The sequence below is a fragment of the Miniopterus schreibersii genome, assembly GCF_964146895.1.
Source record: "Miniopterus schreibersii genome assembly, chromosome: 5".
NCBI classification, from domain to species: Eukaryota; Metazoa; Chordata; class Mammalia; order Chiroptera; family Miniopteridae; genus Miniopterus; species Miniopterus schreibersii.
Window position 1 is genome coordinate 46518080 of NC_138106.1, and position 18085 is coordinate 46536164.

At 50.7% G+C, this 18085-nt stretch overlaps 1 protein-coding gene and 1 long non-coding RNA gene across 3 annotated transcripts in view; one reads left to right on the forward strand and one right to left on the reverse strand.

Moving 5' to 3' along the window:
- Positions 1-14447, forward strand: part of ITGB5 (integrin subunit beta 5) — a 102541-nt gene extending 88094 nt beyond the window's left edge. The window contains exons 11-15 of one of the 2 annotated variants that reach the window (XM_081139432.1): positions 4251-4473; positions 8501-8604; positions 11452-11571; positions 12904-13070; positions 13709-14447. In XM_081139432.1, coding sequence (XP_080995558.1) covers positions 4251-4473; positions 8501-8604; positions 11452-11571; positions 12904-13070; positions 13709-13804 — 710 coding nt within the window. In that variant the 3' untranslated portion in view covers positions 13805-14447. The remainder of the gene's footprint in view (positions 1-4250; positions 4474-8500; positions 8605-11451; positions 11572-12903; positions 13071-13708) is intronic. The other variant, XM_081139433.1, reaches the window with a different exon arrangement.
- LOC308558170 lies at positions 5209-16334 on the reverse strand. Its single transcript, XR_013998965.1, has 4 exons — positions 12882-16334; positions 9617-9791; positions 8979-9232; positions 5209-5527 (listed from the first exon to the last, which is right to left on the reverse strand). It is a non-coding gene; the product is annotated as an uncharacterized lncRNA (long non-coding RNA).
- Between the last annotated feature and the right edge of the window lie 1751 nt (positions 16335-18085).

An 18085-nucleotide genomic window follows, 5' to 3' on the forward strand; every position in this document is an offset into this window, starting at 1 on the left:
TGCAAAACACTTTCACATGCCCTTCAACGTCCGTATCTGTGTGCAGTGAAAATATTGTTATGTCTGCACAGAATTAAACAGGCGCCGTTAAATTCAGCTCGCTTTGCCAAGGTGCTGGGGACGGCATTCTCAATGAGCTTTGTTTTGATGAAGAGCCGTTGCTTGGCCCTCTGTGTATTGTTAGCCAGGATCACGTTCCCGGTGCCCCATTCAGTTCTGGTGATTGACAGGTTATTGGTCCTTGGGACAGGGCCAAGTGACCCTCATCGTTTCAATAACGTGCTCCTAGGGTTTTAGGAGAGGCCAAGGGCTGTCCAGAAGATGTGGGAAATCTCCGCACATGCAGGTAGAGGCCCAACTGCGGGCTCTGAGACACTAGGATCAGGATAAAATGTAACCAGACCTACGTAGTTTCTGACACTCTCTGTGGGTCATGCTTTCTAAAGGAGACTGGATGATCTAAACCAAGATGGCAAGTACTTGTATCTTGTGTGCTGCGAGTCAGTAGGATCTACTTCGGGTGCAGTGCTGCGGGGGATCCTGAGGCCCAGCCCAGGCTCCCTGGAAAAGACTCCCGTGATTAGGCAGCACTGTCTGCTGTAGGTGAGGACGCGGTGGCGTGTGCCGCATCTCTGCCGTAGCTGCTTTAAGCTGCCTTTGAAAGGCGATGAGCTACCTGAAAAACTAAACCGGAGCTATCAAGGGGGTTGCTGAGGACAAGCATTCAGGTGGCTCCAGCCATTTCACCAAGCAGAGAGCCCGGGGTTTCTTTCCTAGTTGTGGCTTGCTGGGACTTAGCTTTGGGATTGTCAAATATTTGAGTCAAAAGCCACATGGATAAGGGTTTTCTGATGTCCCTCAGGGGCTCCCACTTGCTGGGGTGCGTGCTCTGTCCACTTCCCGGGTTCTTTGCAGTGTTCTTTCTTACTGTGTCTTTGCTATGCTCAGGTGCTATGGGAGGCTTTCAGGGACAGCTTATGTCTCTGGTGGTGAGTCCTGTTTCTCTCCTAGGTGACTTCTGGTGAATCGTCAGCGGTGAATCCCACTGTCCTGCCCTTGACTCCTGACTCTCTACTTGAATCCCTGTCTGGGGCACACTCACCCGCATTGGCCCTGGGGGGGTTTGGAGGCCTCGGGCCTGCACGGTAGATGTACCCAAAGCAGCTGGGTTTACCTGCAAATCAACCGTCCTGGTGGAAAGTACAGAGCAGCAGGTGCCTCTGCCTGGTTTGCCATCATTTTCACTTAGAGGCTCAGTCTCCATGGGGAGCAGGTTCTCCATCAGCACACACATGCTTCAACCAAAACCCACTCTCCACAGAATAATCTAGTACTTCCTCTCCGAATTCTTTGACACTTTGGAGTATTGTGTCAGGTTATAGTTGGATAATTTTATATGGGTGCCAAAAACAATTTGTGTAGGAAGAAAACCAACACTCAGCATCTCAAGCAGAGCAGTCCCCTGGCCTGGGTCCGCCTTTGCTGCTCGTGGGTATGGCACTGACCATGCCTTTTACTTTTTGCATGTTTGCTCTGTGGGATGGTGTGATGTACAAGCCATTGGAGAGGGCCAGAGCTGTAGAAAAACCTCCCCCTGAAGTGTACTGATATCTGCAGTTGACTCTTAAATGCATTTTAAAAAATATATGGGTGATGGATGGAGGGCTGGATGGATGTGGGATAAAGGAACAGGTAACGTACTAAGGGTGGAATGTGGGTGGTGAGATGAATGCTCACTGTATACTTTTTTCAGCTTGGCTGCCGGTATGGAAATTTTTGTAATAGAATATTGGGGGGAAATTACCCCCGACAGTGAACCATGTTAATTTAAAACAGGCTCTGGACCAGTGTGGTGGTCCCTGAGGCTGGAGACTGAGGGAATTTTGTGATTGGAGCCTAGAGCTGTTTCATTTGGGAAGACTTCCCGTGGGGAGTGGTTTCCTGCTGGCCAGGGCTTGGAACTGGTGCTGTTCACAGACTGGTGGAGAGGAGAGATTGCAGTCCTCCTGCCCCAGGTTGAGCTATGCACCCAAAGCCATTCTCCTCCCCCCTCCTCTCCCCCAGCAGGGGCGCTGCTCTCTCCTGTGGCTCACACGTCACACTACCACACACCAGCTTCCAGGCAGTTAAACCGCACTGCACAGCCTCCTCCTGGCCCAGCCTGGCTTTCCTCACCTCTCCTGGAGGGCAGCAGTCTGCTTGGCACTGCCTGTGAGATGGGAGGGCGCTCTGGCCCAGCACATATCTGCTGTGGCTCTGAGCCCTGGCCCAGCGAGTGGAGAGGCTGTTGGCCTGGCAGGGTTGGGAGGCCTGGCTGCTCCAGATGGCCTCCCTGCCACCTGCATGGTGTCCGCACTGCAGAGCTGACCTGCTCACTGAGAGGGCAGGGGGCAGGAAGTAAGTGGTGGCGAAGAGGCTTCCTGAGGTTAGGTCCTGACCAGAGTTGTGGGTCACACTCACTGGTGGTCTCACAGAAGATGCTGGGATCCGGCTCCCAGGATAGCTGACTCAGGTGTGGGAGTGAAATGCAAGACCCCCACCTGTCTGATGCCCATCCGCACCCATCCTGTCTCCTGCCCATGTGTAAGGGGGAGCTCAGTGAATACACATTCTTGATCCTGTTCGTTTCAGCTTTAGCAAAATGGCATCAGGAAGGAAAATATGCTGTGACAATAGTATTAGGAGGAGTTTTAAAAATTAAGTGCCATTTATAGCACTGCTTTCAGCCTCTGTTAGTGTAGAGACTTGTGAATCCACCAACTGTCTGGTTCCTGGCCCCTTGGCAGATGGCACTCTTCATGCTTCTCACCGCCCATCACATGTGCACACACCCACTTACAGGTGCCTGGTGCACACGTTCACTCTGTCATACACACACTCAAACACGTGCCTGGTGCACATGCTCACTCATACACATGTGCCTGGTGCACACACATTCACACACATGCCTAGTACACATGCTCACTCACACAAACATGCCTGGTGCACACACACACACACTCAATCCTCTGAGCTGAGCGCTTCCCTGCCCTTGCCACGTGCAGAACCTTGAGGGGATGCCCAGCTCCACTCTCCCGCTGCCCTGCAGGCCCATGAGGGGTCCCTCCTGCAAGGGGAGCAGGATGACCTCAGCTGGTTCCCATCTTGGTTCCAGCCTGCTCTGTCCTTTCTTTCCTGAGAGGCAGTAGATCCTGTAGTCAGACCACAGACCTGGAGTCACATTCCCTGGTTGGCGTACTGGCTTGAGGGTTGCTGGCTGTGTGACCTTCATGGAGCTGCTCCACCTCTCTGTGTCTCAGTTTCATCACTTGGGAAGTGCGGAGGAGAAGGATCCCTCGCCTGAGGGCAGTAAGATTCAGTTGCTTTTATGCTGTGAAGCCCGAGTGTGTGCGGTGAGCACCGATCAGTGTTGGCCACCCTGCTCTCGCACCTGCTCTGCCGTTGCCCACTCTGGGCTGCTGGTCTAAGGCCAGAGCAAGAACTCAGCATCTTGCCAAGCCCAAGGAGACAGCTGTGTTAAATTGTTATGGTGCTGAACCAAATTCCCACAAATTTAGTGACTTAAAGAGACACAAATTTATTCTTTCAGTTCTGGAAGTGAGAGTCCGAAGTCATTTTTACTGGGCTGAAGTCAAGGCATTGGCACTCCCTCCCGACGCCCCGGAGGATCTGGGGCGGCAGGATCTGGGGGAGCACGTGTTCCACCATCTCCATCTTCCTGCTACATTCCTTGGCCAGTGGCCTCTTCTGCCTTCAAAGGCAGCAGTACAGTGTCTTGGTTCTGTTGGCCCATCTCCCTTTGCTTCCCCTTAAATGGACCCTCGTGGTGGCACTTAGGACCCCCTGGATAATCCAGGAGAATCTGCCCGTCTCAAAGTCCTTCGCTCAGCTGCTCTGCAGAGCCTCTTTTGCCACCTGAGGTCACGTTTGTAGGTTCTGAGGATGGGGCCATGGACATGTTTAGGGACTAAGCCACACACCCACCAAGGCAGGAAGCTCTCTGGGTCCTGGTCCTGTGACAAGGCTTGGCCAAGTTCTGGACCAACTTGGTGCACAGGCCCAAACCCAGCCGGCCACACAGCTGCCCTGTCACTCTGGGGCAGCTCTAGGTCCTCTGTCTGCCCAGACAGACTCGGAGGGCACAGTGTCTCATTCGGTTGGGTCCCCAGTGCCTGGCACATGTTGGGTGCGGGGTGAGTGGTTATGTGTTCCTGCAGCCAGGTGCTGATGTGCTCTGTGTCACCTTTTAGGCCATGGCGAATGTCACTGTGGAGAATGCAAGTGCCACACAGGTTATATCGGAGACAACTGTAACTGCTCAACAGACATCAGCACGTGCCGGGGCAAGGACGGCCAGATCTGCAGCGACCGCGGGCACTGCGTCTGTGGGCAGTGCCAGTGCACAGCGCCAGGAGCCTTCGGGGAAACGTGTGAGAAGTGCCCAACCTGCCCAGATGCGTGCAGCACCAAGAGGTAATGGCCCCACCCACAGCCCCTCCCTCCAGCTCCTCACCCCAGCCAGGCCTGCGTTCCAGCAGGTCAGCCCTCAGGGCTGGCCATCCTCCCTTCCCAGCCCAGCCTTGCTGAGGAGCGAAGCTTTTATTAACATGAACTAAAATAGCATCTTTGAGATTCCGGTTCCATGGCGATTTTGTAAGAAAATAACCAAACAGAAAAAAAACCAAGACTGCTATTCTATTGCTAAACAAATTTAGAAATTACAAGATTACTGAGTTAAATGAAATTAAACTGGTTGTGATACCAAAATAACGTCATCTCAGAGCCATTAGTGTGCTATTGAGTATTTCAGAAGGGGATTCAGTGTGCATCTTGCCTCAAATGCATTTGATCCCCCCCCCCAATTTAACATTTCCTAAACACTGTTTCATAGGACACTATAGGAAATGCTGCTTGAAACAAAACATAATCAGAAGGTAAATGGGGTGGGAGGGCACCCAGCCTAGATAAGGCACGCCAAGACAAGCTGCCCTGGCGGCTGCATTTTCTGCTCCATTTGTACAGATAATGGACCGCTGGCTCTGTGCGGCTGATGAATGCACAGATTGTCCAGACCGGGCACTGGGCCTTCCCTGACTCAGCCGTGGGGTCACATTCCCTGGGCTGACCTCCCACAGCTCTGCCCTGAATACCGCCAGTGAGAGGGAGCTCAAGAAACCAAGGAGTTATGCCACCAGGAAAGCGAGAGTGGCAGTTTCTCTTTAATTTTATTGGAGAAAGAGCTATGTCATCACCATCTGTGCTAAGGGGCCAGCAGGGAGGGAAGCAGAGGCACAGATAATCAGAAACAAATAATAACACAGACGGCATTTCTGGGGAACGCAAATGTGCAATTTTCTTTTGGCAGATTTCCCCTCCAAACGTCTGGCTCAGGCTGATAATGAAATGAGTTCATGCTCCCGAGCCTGCCATGGCTGCTGGTCAGTCCGTGTGCAGAGACGTTCTGGGTGGCAGGACCCTGGCTGGACACTTGCCACAAACAGTCCAGGCGTGGGTAATTGGAAGCTGGCTGCAGATGGAGAGACAAGATGGACAGGGCCAGCTTTTACTTTGTGTAATCAGAGGGGAGCTGGGGAGAGTAAGGGAGACGAAAAACAGATCCACTTTAGACCTGCAAAGAGGAGAGGAACTGCAGAAATTCAAAGGGAAACAACCCAGGGATCCAGGGCCGCGGATACTGGATCTGGAGCCCAAAAAGCCGTGGCCATCTGGGTGTGGAATTATAGCCATAATGTACATTTTCTGTTGGAGGGAGGTGCCCTCCCCCAGCTCCCACCAGCAGAGCCCTTCGAGTGTATGTTCCCAGTGCTTGGGGCACACGGAGTTAGTGGGGGGGGGGGTAGGGCCAACCCAGGACAACACACGTGGAATCAATAAACATAGATCAAGCCCATTTCTTCCCTTTCTCTGGAGCAACAAGGCAACATACTACTGGCTTGGGTCAGTTAAAAAATCCCAAGGGAAGACAGCCCTAGCTTCAAATGTTTAAAGCATTCATTTCCTAGAAGACACAGACTTGATCACTTGTTATCTACTAAGCAATACCAAAGGAGCGAGGAGAGCACACGGACCCTCCCTCTTTCATGGCCTAGTTGCAACTTTTAAAAAACAAAAAAACACACAAATCCCCTTTAATGTGACTTATACCAGCCTTTTATCTTGCTGCTCTGCTGAGAGACGCCTTATGTCTTTTCCCTCCCTGGGTTTCCAAGCAGCCCATCTCTTTCTAGAACCACACAAACCCTTCACCTGGGAGGAGTTCACTCAGTCTCAGCTGATTTCAATGAACATATTTTGTGCAGAGTCTCTCTCAGCGGCTTGCTTGTTTAAAAGACCAGACTTATTTTAACATGACTACCATATATCACAAGTTTCAGCCTAGTACATGAATCACACAGGTTAGACTGACATGTCTTCGTGGCTAATCAGGGAATGTTTCCTAGAAACGGTCCTGTGGTTTAATGACAACAGGGGTGCGGACAGAGGGACAGTGAATCCCAGCTGAGACCGGAAGCAGCTCCCGTCTTTGCAATGTGTTAATCCAGGAGGCTGGAGGGGGGAGGGGAGCTGGGTCAGCAGGAATGACCGGGGCTGGAGCCACCCCTTCTGGACCCCAGCCAGGTCTCCCATGCCTGCCCTCTGGAGCCCTGGCCTTGGGGGGGGGGGGGGGGGGGGGGGGGATGGGGAAATGCAGTCACCACCAGCTTATTTGTAACTCCAGAATGTTTCCATGAAGTCATTCCCAGGCCAGTGGGATTTTGTGGCTAGTTCTGGGATAGCTGAACTCTTAAGCCTGTGAGAACTCTCTTGAGAAAATCTTACCCACTTTTTCTTAACAATCTACTCACTTGCCCATTCCTCCTTAATGATCAGAAAGTGGAGTCAGGATCTGGGGAGGGGGTTGTCTGAGACGGGCACCTGGGAGCTCCATCCAGCTGCCCTTGACTTCCTTTGGCCTCACTTCCCTCACCTGTGACTAAGGGGCCTGGTGAAATGCTCTCGAACTCCCAGTTCTGCATTTCAGTTTCTGCCCTGGAAATGCAGTAACTGGGCCTCTTAATCTCAAGGAATTAAAAAACAGGGATGATAATAAAGGTGGTGCATTGTGGTTGTACATCCTCTGTAGCTGCTAGAGCACTCTCTAGATGCACAGGCGTATGGGGAAAGCAGGGCAGCCGTCACCCATGTGGCTGAGGCTCTGTGAGGTCACCCCTGCACTCTGGTGCCAGGGTGTAGCTCTGGAGTCCTCCAGTTTCCTGAGGAAGCCCCTGTTTGGTGGGCTCTCACCTCCCTGTTTCACAAAGTCCCTGAAAGTTCATAGTTGGCTGGCTGTTTTGCCTTGACCCACCCCTCCCTGGAGTTCTCACCGTCCCGTTTGTGCATCCCCACCCCACAGTCCCCTACAGAGTCAGGGCTCTTCTCCCTCACAGCGAGCAGCGAGCATCACAGACCCTTGGTCAGAGCTTAGCTTCTCTGGCCTGCTGTCCTCTGGAGTCCTGTTCTCCCTGGTGTAAGTGAAGGTGGATGGAGAATTTCTGGAGTTGGGTTTTGACTATAGGAAGTATAAATACTAATTATTAATTAAGCATTTAAGCATTTCACACAATCTGTTTTAAACTGTTGGCCTGAGGTGGGAGGAGAGGGGCTCAAAGTGTCTCTTTATGGATCCTCACCCATTTTCTCCAGAAGGCCCCTGTTGAAATGTGGGTTCCCTGGGGGGGCTGCCACCCTGTAGCCTCTACCAGAGTTTAGTGTAGCTCAACTAATAGGTGAGTGGACAGAGGGCCCTCAGGGAGCCTGCCAGCTGAGCTCCATCAGGAGGGAGAAGGGGCAGGGGCCTGCGAGTTTTCAGGACAGTGGTTCTCAGCCCTCACTGTTCATTCCTCTGAATCCCAGAGGCCCAGGCTCTGCCCCAGAGATGTGATTCTGTGGGGTGGTTGGCCCAGGCAGTGGTATTTTGTCTTCACAGCCCCCCTGGAGAGTCTAATGTACAGGAGGGTTAAGAGCCCTGCCCTGGTGGTGACCAGGGGGTGGAGGGATCCTGGAAATTGGGGCAATGTGGGGTCATCAAGCACTGGCCATAGGGTGTGAGGAGCCCTCCAAGAGGCTGGGGTCACAGTTTATCACTTGGAAATGTCTTGCTTGGAGCAAACTCCTTAGTCCGGCGTTTGATGTGCCAGAGTGCAGATGGAGTTGGCTCCTGGTGTCAGGATTTGAAAGGTCTCCAACCTGCAACTTGACATGTAGACCAGACAGGGCTCTGAACTCAGATATGTTCCTCCAAGAACCCTGAGGCTTCCCTGCATCAGAGATGCAAGAAGGGCAGAGTGGAAACATCCCCTGAAGCCAAACATCTGAAGCGAGGCAGCAGTTAGAGCCTTTGGCCTGCAAGAGGGCTGGGATCACACTGTTGGGAGCTCATTACATGTGTGGAGCTACTACACAGCATCTAACACCCACATTTATTGCCTCTTTTCCAAAGAGATTGTGTAGAGTGCCTGTTGCTTCACTCAGGGACCCCAGCTGACAACCAGACCTGCCAACACCTGTGCAAGGATGAGGTGGTCACATGGGCGGACGCCATCGGTGAGTGTGCCAGTGCAGCCCCAGGAGCTGTCCCCTTTTGGATCTTACACATACACAGAGGCTTTCTCCCCTGTGGGATGACCTTTAGGGCTGCTTGGCGGGGAGGAAGGTCATTTCAGCCTTGATTAGAAAGCATAGCTTCCATGTCCTTGGCATGACTGCTGCTCCCCAAGAGAACTTGGGGAACCCATGCTTAGGCTCCAGAAGCCCCAGGTATAAGACCTCCTTGTTCCTAAGTTTCTGTCCCATCACTGGAACCCAGTCTCCTCCCAGGCTCCCTGAGAAGTTAGTATATTAGAATAAGTAATGTTTGCTGCTATAACAAACCCACCCCAAATCTCAATGACTTAACAAAATGTCAGTTTATCACTCACTGAAAGTCCAGTGAAGATGCTCCTGGTTGACAAGGCCTTCCATGTGGTCATTCAGGATTCCAGGCACCTTCTATGCCGAGGTTCCTCCCTCCTCAAGGTCCTCAGAATCCTCTCCATTTAGTTAGCCAATGGGGAAAGACAGAGTGAGGGATCACATGGGAGGTTTATATGGGCTGGACCTGGAACGTGGTGCACATAACATCCATCCACATGTAACTGCAGGGATTGTTGGGAAATGTAGTTCAGCTGTGTGCCTAGGAAACAGGGAATCCACAAAGGGACAAAAATATTTCTTTTTACCATCTCAGGGCTGCATCCATATTTTTTCTAATACAACTGTTGCTGTCCAGGCTGAGGAGTTTCTAAGGGTAAGAGATGCAAAGCACATATCTTAGTCCCATAAGCATATAACTGAGTTTGGAACTGTTCCAGAACATTCTATTTACATCAAGTCAGAGTAACCCTGTGTTGAAACCCTCATACACTGCTGGTGGGAATATAAAATGGTGCAGCCACTTTGGAAACAGTTTAGCAGTTCCCCCCAGATTAAACATAGAGTCACCCTACAATCCAGCAATCCTATTTCCTGGTGTACACACAAAAGAATTGAAAACATAGGTTAATGCAAAAGCTTGTACCTGAATGTTCACAGCAGCATTATTCACAATAGTCAAAAACTGCAAACAACTCAAATGTACATGAACTGAGGAATGGAAGATAAAATGTGGTACATCCATCCTCTGAGTATTATTCAGCCATAAGAAGGTATGAAGTGTTGGTCTGGCTGCAGCACGGACGAACCTTGAAAATATGCTGAGTAAAAGAAGCCAGACAGAAAAGGACAGACGTTATAGGGTTCCATTTATACGACATGCCCCAAATAGACAAAAGCAGAGCAACAGAGAGTAGGTTAGTAGTTGCCAGGCAATTGAGACTGACTGCTAACATGTATGGGCTTTCTCTCTGGAGTGGTAGGAAAGTTCTGGAATTAGGTAGTAGTGATGGTTACACAACATTGTGAATATACTAAAACTACTGAGTTGTACACTTTAAAAATGGTCAAATGGTGGGGAAAAGACTACGTACTTTGAAAGGGACTCTGCATCTGAGGCTCCCTGGCCGCAGCCTTGCCCTCTACCTTGACCACAGCTGCCTCAGACTCCTAGCCCCACCACCTGTCCGTCTTGGCTCTGCTTTTCCTTTTTTGTGGACTTCCTGGCCTCTGGCCAGATCACGGCTCCTGAGTATGTTGAGTCACGTATGCAGCCGACACAGTCATTGAGCACTGACTGTACACCAGGCCTTGTGCCAGACCCAAGGCCAGTGGGAGCTTAGAGTCCCATCTCTCACACGCATTTTCCTCTCCCCATTTCTGTCTTGATACTTAAGGCAGAAGAGCAGCTTCTGCCTGATTACCCACAGCTGCTTCCTATTCTGTGCCTAGGAGAGGAAGCGGGTGCTTCACAGAGCAGGTTTCTGTTTGAACTCACCCTTTACCCTTTCCCTTCCTCTTCCCTGGCTTTTTCATACACACACACATTCACACTCACCCAGACTGGGCTTATGATTGGGGGCTGAGGGAAAAGTCCAGGCCTTCATGTTTGAGAACCACACTGCTTTATCTGGTTCCAGCTTGAAAGTCCTTTGTGCAACAGGGTTACAGAGGGCAGAGCTGAGAGCATTCCATGTCACAGCAGGAACCGGCAGCATTTTTCAGGCTGACTGCCCTTTCCTAGGCACTCCCCTCCCTCTGACTCACACTCTGCCATAGTTCCTAGCTGCTTTCCCTCCTAGAGACCAACCTAACACTTTCCCAAGGAAGCCCTGGATGCAGATAATGCCTGGATGGGGACTGTGACCCCTTAACCTTGGGAAGCAGCCAGGGGACCAGGAGGAGTTACCACAGAGGAGAGGCTGGTCGGTGTCCAGGCTCTGCTTGGGACACAGGCACCACTGTGGGTACCAGTCTTCTCCCAGATGTCCTCATCACCTTGTGGGTCTTTCTGGTTTTGATCCCAAGAGAGCACTTCTGAGGTTTGGCCTTGAGCCAGTGCTCAGCTCAGCCAAGTGGACTCAATGTGAACTCTCATCACTCAGGATGGCTCTTCTCTTCTTTATCCCTTTAATGGCCACAGCCAGTTCCATGGACCAGTCCTGCCCCAAGCATCCCTGCCTCCTTTCATTTCCCTTCACCCCAGCAAATACTTTGGAGGTTGAAGATTCTCTTGCTTTCCCACAGGGATCAGATCCCCTTGCATCTGAGGGAATTCACATTCCCTAAGCAAACTAAACTCAGTGCCTGGGCCTGCATTCTTGATGGGAGAAACCTGGGCTTGTTTTTAAAGGCCCAGCCTCCCTTTAAACCTGGTCTGTACCCCTGTCCTCTCTGAGGTGTTAGGCTCCTTGCCAGTCAGTCAGCAGTCTGGATTGCTCAGAGACATACTCAGGACACTCCTGCCTGTTTTTTTTCCAGTGAAAGATGACCAGGAAGCTGTGCTTTGTTTCTACAAAACTGCCAAGGATTGTGTCATGCTGTTCACCTACACAGAGCTGCCCAGTGGGAAGTCCAACCTGACGGTCCTCAGGGAGCCAGGTGGGTGAGGGCCAGCATGTCTGCTTCCCGGAGGCCTCGGTCCCTAACACCACTCCCTGTTCTAAGCATGTCGCCTGTCCTCTCCTCACCCCCTATCCAAGCTCCAGAGAGAGAAGGGTTAGGATTTCTTACAAAGGTCAGACTCTGTGGCCACCCCTACCTGACTCCAAAGTTTAGAAGGAAGATAGCTGCATATCTGGGATCCATTGCTGGGGGCGTAGCTCTGGGGGGCATCAGTGTTAGAAGAGACCGGGCTTTGCCCTTAGGGAGTGTCCTGTCTTAGAGGAGAGCGCTGGGTGAAAGTAAGCCAGGAACACACTTAACCTGCAGGGCTAAAGGTCTATGGTGGGGGGTCCTGGATTCAGCAGGGAATGGCTGCAGGGCTCGCCTGGGTGATGAGGGCTGAGCGGCCAGCACTGTCTCACGGAGACCTGGGTATACTCAGGCCTGGCCAGGTTGCTGCACTTCCCAGCATGGAGTCCAAGGAGGGCAGAGGGAGCACTGGGTTAGATATTTCTGTGTGCTGCTGGGCCCCTGAAGAGGCCCAGCTTTAATCCAAACAGACGGTTCTATTCTGCCTTGTGCTTTGTGCCCAGGTACCGGTGGTCTTTTACCTTGGAGTAATTAGGGTTTCTAGTGTGACCCTTGGAGGGGGTTAGGGGAGCAGAAAAAGGTGTGCTCTCTTTAATTCACAGCATTGCAATCTGCTTTTCCAAATTGGGCTGGACCACATAATGCGCCTTCCCTGGGCAGGGTGGAAGAGGGGTGGTACCAGTGCAGGGTGCATGCCTGTAAGAACGAAGCTTTGTTTCCAAGCACTGTCTTTGCAGTTCTTTGAAAATAAGCACTTTTGCTCCAGAGGGCACCACACTAAGGGTTTACAAATGTTGGCTGGCCCCAGCCCAGCCCTTATGGAAGTGGCTTCATAAAACTGTCTGCCTGCCCAGTCTGCTCCTGAAACCATGTACATGGAAGCTGAGGCATGGTCCAGCGTCCTGCGCTAGGCACTGGGCCAGGCTGGGGTGGAGGCTTCGAGTCGGGGAGATGCAGCTGTGTACAGGGCACGTGGAAGAAGTGGAGCAGCCACCAGGGTTCCCACCTCCACTTTGCCATAGACTTGCTGTGTGGCCTTGGAACAGCACCATCCCCCTCTGACTCTCACTGCATGTGCACTGAAGACACCTGCCTGCCCAGCCACGTCTCCCAGAGCAGTGTGAGGATCTCAGAACAGGGAAGACTGAGGGAGAGACACGGACCTCTCATTGTAGACAGGTCTGAGGCTGGGGTAGGAGGGGTGCATCTTTGCTCACCGTGCCTCCTGGTCCCATCCAGAGTGCGGAACGGCCCCCAATGTCATGACCATCCTCCTGGCTGTGGTCGGCAGTATCCTCCTGATTGGGTTTGCGCTCCTGGGCATCTGGAAGCTGCTCGTCACCATCCACGACCGCAGAGAGTTTGCGAAGTTCCAGAGTGAGCGATCCAGGGCCCGCTATGAAATGGTAAGCCATTGGGAACTTGGAAGTAGGAAAAAGCCAAGTTTAGAGGTCTGGGTGAGCTCAAGCAAGTGGTAAAGGCCCATAACATTCAAAACAAAGAACAAAACCTGAAAGGAGGTGTGTCGCCCAGGAGCACCAAAGACCCTGCACCAGACCAGGCTGGGAGGCTCAGGCAGAGGTGCTCAGCCTGGCCTCAGCAGAGAGAGTCTGGAGGGTCTTAGAGAGATGACAGACCCAGGAAAGGACCCCAAGTTCTTATAGTCTATTATAGTACCCACATGCTTTAAGTCTGGTGTCCCCAGGCAAACTGCACATTCCCAAAGGACTGAGCACAATGTAAGGGAGTTACTCACCTGATCCCCAGTTAGTCTCTGAAGTTCCTTCCAACTTGAACAGAAATTACCAGCCCTTGTTTCAGAGAGGGAGTAAAGAGAGTGAAAGCTCAGAGAAGGGAGGGACTTGCCCAGGGCTCAGTGAGTTAGAGGCAGCCAGTCCCCATGCACAGGGCTGTCACTTCCACCTCTGTGCTCTGCTTGCTGTCCTCCTGGGTGACTGACTGGCCAGGGAGGGCCTCCAGCCCTGAGTATGTGTGTTGGGATGAATCGATTAACACATGTCCTCCTCCCTTCCATGTTCTGCAGGCTTCAAACCCTCTGTACAGAAAGCCCATCTCCACACACTCCGTGGATTTCACCTTCAACAAATTCAACAAATCCTACAACGGCACAGTGGACTGATGGCTCCCCTCCCTCAAGGGCTGGAGAGGGCGCATGATGAAGTCAGAGACTGACACACTTTGGACAGCTGCTTGACTCAATCACAGCTCCCTAGATAGATAAGCACAGAGATGTTGGGGTGAGCCTGGGAAAGGAGCCCATGGCCTGCACAGGAAGGCATTAGCCATGCCACCAGGCTGCTGGGCCAGAGCCGTGCCAGGCGGCCACCCCTCCAAGCCTGGGAAAGGCCAGGGCAGCTTGGCGCTCTTGACCTTCTGGGCCACATCCAGCTTGTCCTGTCAATGGGCTGCTGAGGTGCTGGGCTGCCTCTCCCTTCCAGGAGGGCTGGACCTCTGGTCTGGCCAGAGGAAAAGGCTCTCGGGAGTGTCAGAGTGCTTAAAATCAACGCACGGCCTGGCTTTTTTCGTGTTGGTCATTTTTATATGAAATAAAAAGGTCGTGCATTTATGGTGTAGTTGTGACCCCTGAGACTGCCTGCCTAATGTCTATGCCTTCCACATGGGTGTTGGTGATGGAACTATTGAGACGCCTGTTGAAGGCAGTTTGCAAATGTCCGTTTTCCTCTTCTGTGTTTGTTTAGTATTTTTGTAATGAAAAGGAAAGAGATTGTTTGGGATTGAAAGTAAAGATTAAAGCCAAAATATGTTGTGTTTGCCTGATGCTTTCTATGACGTGCGTGTCCCTTTCTGAAGTAGTCTTGAATGGCGCCTCAGTGGGGACCGACAAAGCTGTGCACTTCCCTCAGGGGACACACAAGCTGGTCCAGCAGTCTGACCAGGGCTCCTCAAACATGGGTGCATGGGGGACTCCAGGGACAGAGAGCAGGTGCCCTCTGGATCCTCCAGCTTTTGCTTAAAGAATTTAGGCTAGAAACCCTGAAAACCACCCCTCTGGCCTCCCTCCCCAGTTCCCAGATACTGAAGCCGGAAATAGATTGAAGAAGTTGTCAGGATGTGGTTTCCATACAAAAATCCCTTACCCGTCATTCCCAAAACATTATCTCAGTGCCTTCCCCCACCAAACTCCTACATCCCAACCAGGTCTAAAGCACAAAACCCATTTCAGCCCCCTCCCCCCGCAGGACCCTGAAGTCCCCTTAGGTTCCTATATCTGAGATGGAAAAAGTGCCACACCTTGTTTGATTCTATCCCCTTTTTATAGAAAAGGAAACTGATCACCAAAGAGGGAAAGTAGCTTGTCCAGGTGTCAGGAAGCTAACTCATGACAAACTGGTACTAAGGACCCAGGTCTCAACCAGAGTGCTAGCCTCCCAATACCTACTCTTTTGTGTAAAATCTCACTAATCATTTTTGCTTCAGCAGTATTTCAAGGCTATTGGACTTCCATTCCAAATTCATGTGTTTTAGCCTGGGGCCAAATTCCCCTTTATTTTGGCAAACACAAAGACAAATACTTGTCAGTAAATAGGGCCTATTACCTGGAGCAAATGTGCACAGACTGTTTCCTTTGTCCTGTGCAATTAGAAGACCCTGTGACTTGGTAAAGCTGCTTTCAATCCTTTTTGAAATAAAGCCAAATCTAAATAAATATATAAAATAGGTAAATGGTGGCTTCGAGACCTTCTAAATCGAGAAAAACAGGATTTTGGAAGAAATGTTGGGTTTCTCTTCTGTTTAATTGTGGGTTTCCGGGAGAAAAATCGTTAACTTATTCAAAGTGTCCTTTTCTACTGGGCAGCTCTGTAAGGGTGCAGCATTCTTGAGAGCCGGCAGCAATGGATGATTTGCTCCTGGCTTCTACCTGATGTGGAAGTTAGGGCTGTTTAATGTGACACCTGGTGACTAGCAACAGAACTGGCCGCTCAGTGACCTGCTGCCCCCTGCTGGAAGCTCTTGGGACAAGCTGTTTGGATACCAGATTTCTGAGATTCTAACTCGATACTGTATGTGATTTATTTATTTATATCCTTTCCTTTCCTTTCCTTAGAGGGTTTGGCCATGATCCTCCCCATCCCCCTCACCCTTCCATCCACCACCAAAACATAAATAATGGTGCAGGAGCTAAAGGTGGGCTGGAAAGCTCTCTCAAGCCAAGGGCTGACACTGCCCTTTCTGTTCTTATTGTGGAAGAAAGGGAATGAGCTTCTCATGCAGAGGTATCACCACGTGTGGCTGCAGTGGCTCTGCAAGGAGCACCTGGCCATCCCTGGAAAATTCTTTCCTAGTACCTGTCTGGGAAGATGATTAGTGCTGTGGCTGTTTGTTGGAAAGAAGGGGGCACTATTTACCTTTGTAATCAATCTGTTGATTTGCAGATTTCCAAATAGTACTTATTTTTATTGATTTTAAACAACTTTTTAATTGCCAAAGTAATACATGGGAAAGGTGGAAAATAGATTATAAAGAAATGAGGAAGAGGCGATGTAGCCCAAGGCTTTGGGAAAGTCAGAGGACAGAAAGGTGGCAGAGGTGAAAGAAGAAAGGGAAAGGGACAAATGACTTGGCTCTATTTTTCCTAAGCAAATACTATGAGGTGAATAAGAATCTTTAGGCCATGCATTTAAGTATGCAAAAAACCATAATGTTACGGTTTTTTGTCTTCTAACTCAACATTATCTCTACTTCAAGTCTCTATTCCAGTGAGGGAGAAAACAAAGTTACTAGGTACATGGGGACAGTGTGTCTTGCTAGTCATTTCGGGATCCTCCTACCCTAAGTGCAGGGAGACAGGGCTGTGTTAGGACATTAGAGGTAGGAAGGCTCACAGAGCCACATACGTGCACACTGACACCTGCTAAGACATGGCTGCCCTCAGGAGAATCACTTTCCACAGAAATGTCCTTACATGATGGTTGTCCTCCGGTTCAGGTCCACCAGATCTATTTCCCAGCTAACCCTCAAGCTCTTTCAGGGATGCCGGGCCTCTCTGTCATGTCACTGAGAGGGGACTGTATGGCTGGATTCAGGATAACTGGTTATGACAATCCTTCCTTCCAAGGACCTGTGGATGTCACTGTCTCCAAGCTGCCAGTGTTACAGATGACAGCAGGCTATTCGTCTGATCCCTTTTACTTTTCAAGTAACTTATTCCTCTAGATGCTTATAAATTTTTTTATCCTTGATGTTCAGTAATTTTTAAGAGTGTTCCTAGGTGTACACCTTTGTCTGTAACTCCTGCCCAGAACTTAGTGGGCCCTTTAATCTGAGACTTAAGTACTATTTTCAGAGTGGAAATTTTCCTCATTTTTTTCTATAATTACTTCCTCTCCTCCCATTACGTCTTCTCCTCTAAGACTCTCATCTACTCCCTCATTATTTCCATTTCTTTGTCCCGTTGTTTTGAATTTTGATGACTCCTTCCACTTGATCTTCCAGCCCACAAATGTACTTTACAGTATTATACCAGCTTCCAATTTTTCCATCAAATTTTGAAATTCAAAACTAAAAATTTTTCATTCCAATAAAAGGTTGTGTCTTGTTTTTGTCATTTTGGCCTTTGAAGTGTGTTTCCCCGTGGCAGCTAACTTTCACCAGGAGCCTTGGGCTGGAGCCCGTCCCAGGTGCGGGGAACGCTGCCATGGACACAGGAGTGAAATCCCTGCTCTCAGAGCCTGCACCTGTTACAGGTGGTTTGCTCTGCTTTCTTCCCTGGTTGGATTTCCTCAGGCGCTTTCTTTTGCCTACCCTTCGCTCTGTCCACCTTGAGAAGTGGGGTGGACCCTCATGTAGCAGTAAACCCCTGGTTGATAGGAGGCCACAGACTGCATCTATGGGCCAGCATTGCACCAAGCAGGCTACTCCGTCAGAAACCTGTTCTTTCCAACAAGGATGATCCAAGGTGTGTACAGACACACACACACTTCTCCTCCTAAGTTCTGAGCCTCCCCTTTATTGCTCCTTGCTCCCACCTGCCTTAAAGGAAACGATACCCTCACCTGTCCCCTTCTCTGGAAACCTAGGCAGAGCCTGTGGTCACTGCTTCCAGGCCTTACCTGACTAGAACCAGCAACCATTTTGCTCAGAAGAGGCAGGTGAATGGGAATTGGAAAGAACATTTAAGGTGTCCTCTGGCTGCCGTCTGTGCCCATCAGTGCCTTTTCTCAGACTTCACAGTCCCCAGGGGTTACTTTTAAGTGAGGGTGACAGTAGGGACTGAGACACTGCAGGTCTATATCAGCCACAGGCTGGCTGCGAGCAGGTCCCTTTACTATTCTGGGTCTATACTTCTGTAGTTTAAAGCAAAGGGCGTCCTGTCAGGTTTCTTAAGTTCCCCCAGCACTACAATTTGACTGGCTTATGCGCCACTAAATGCCTGAAGTAC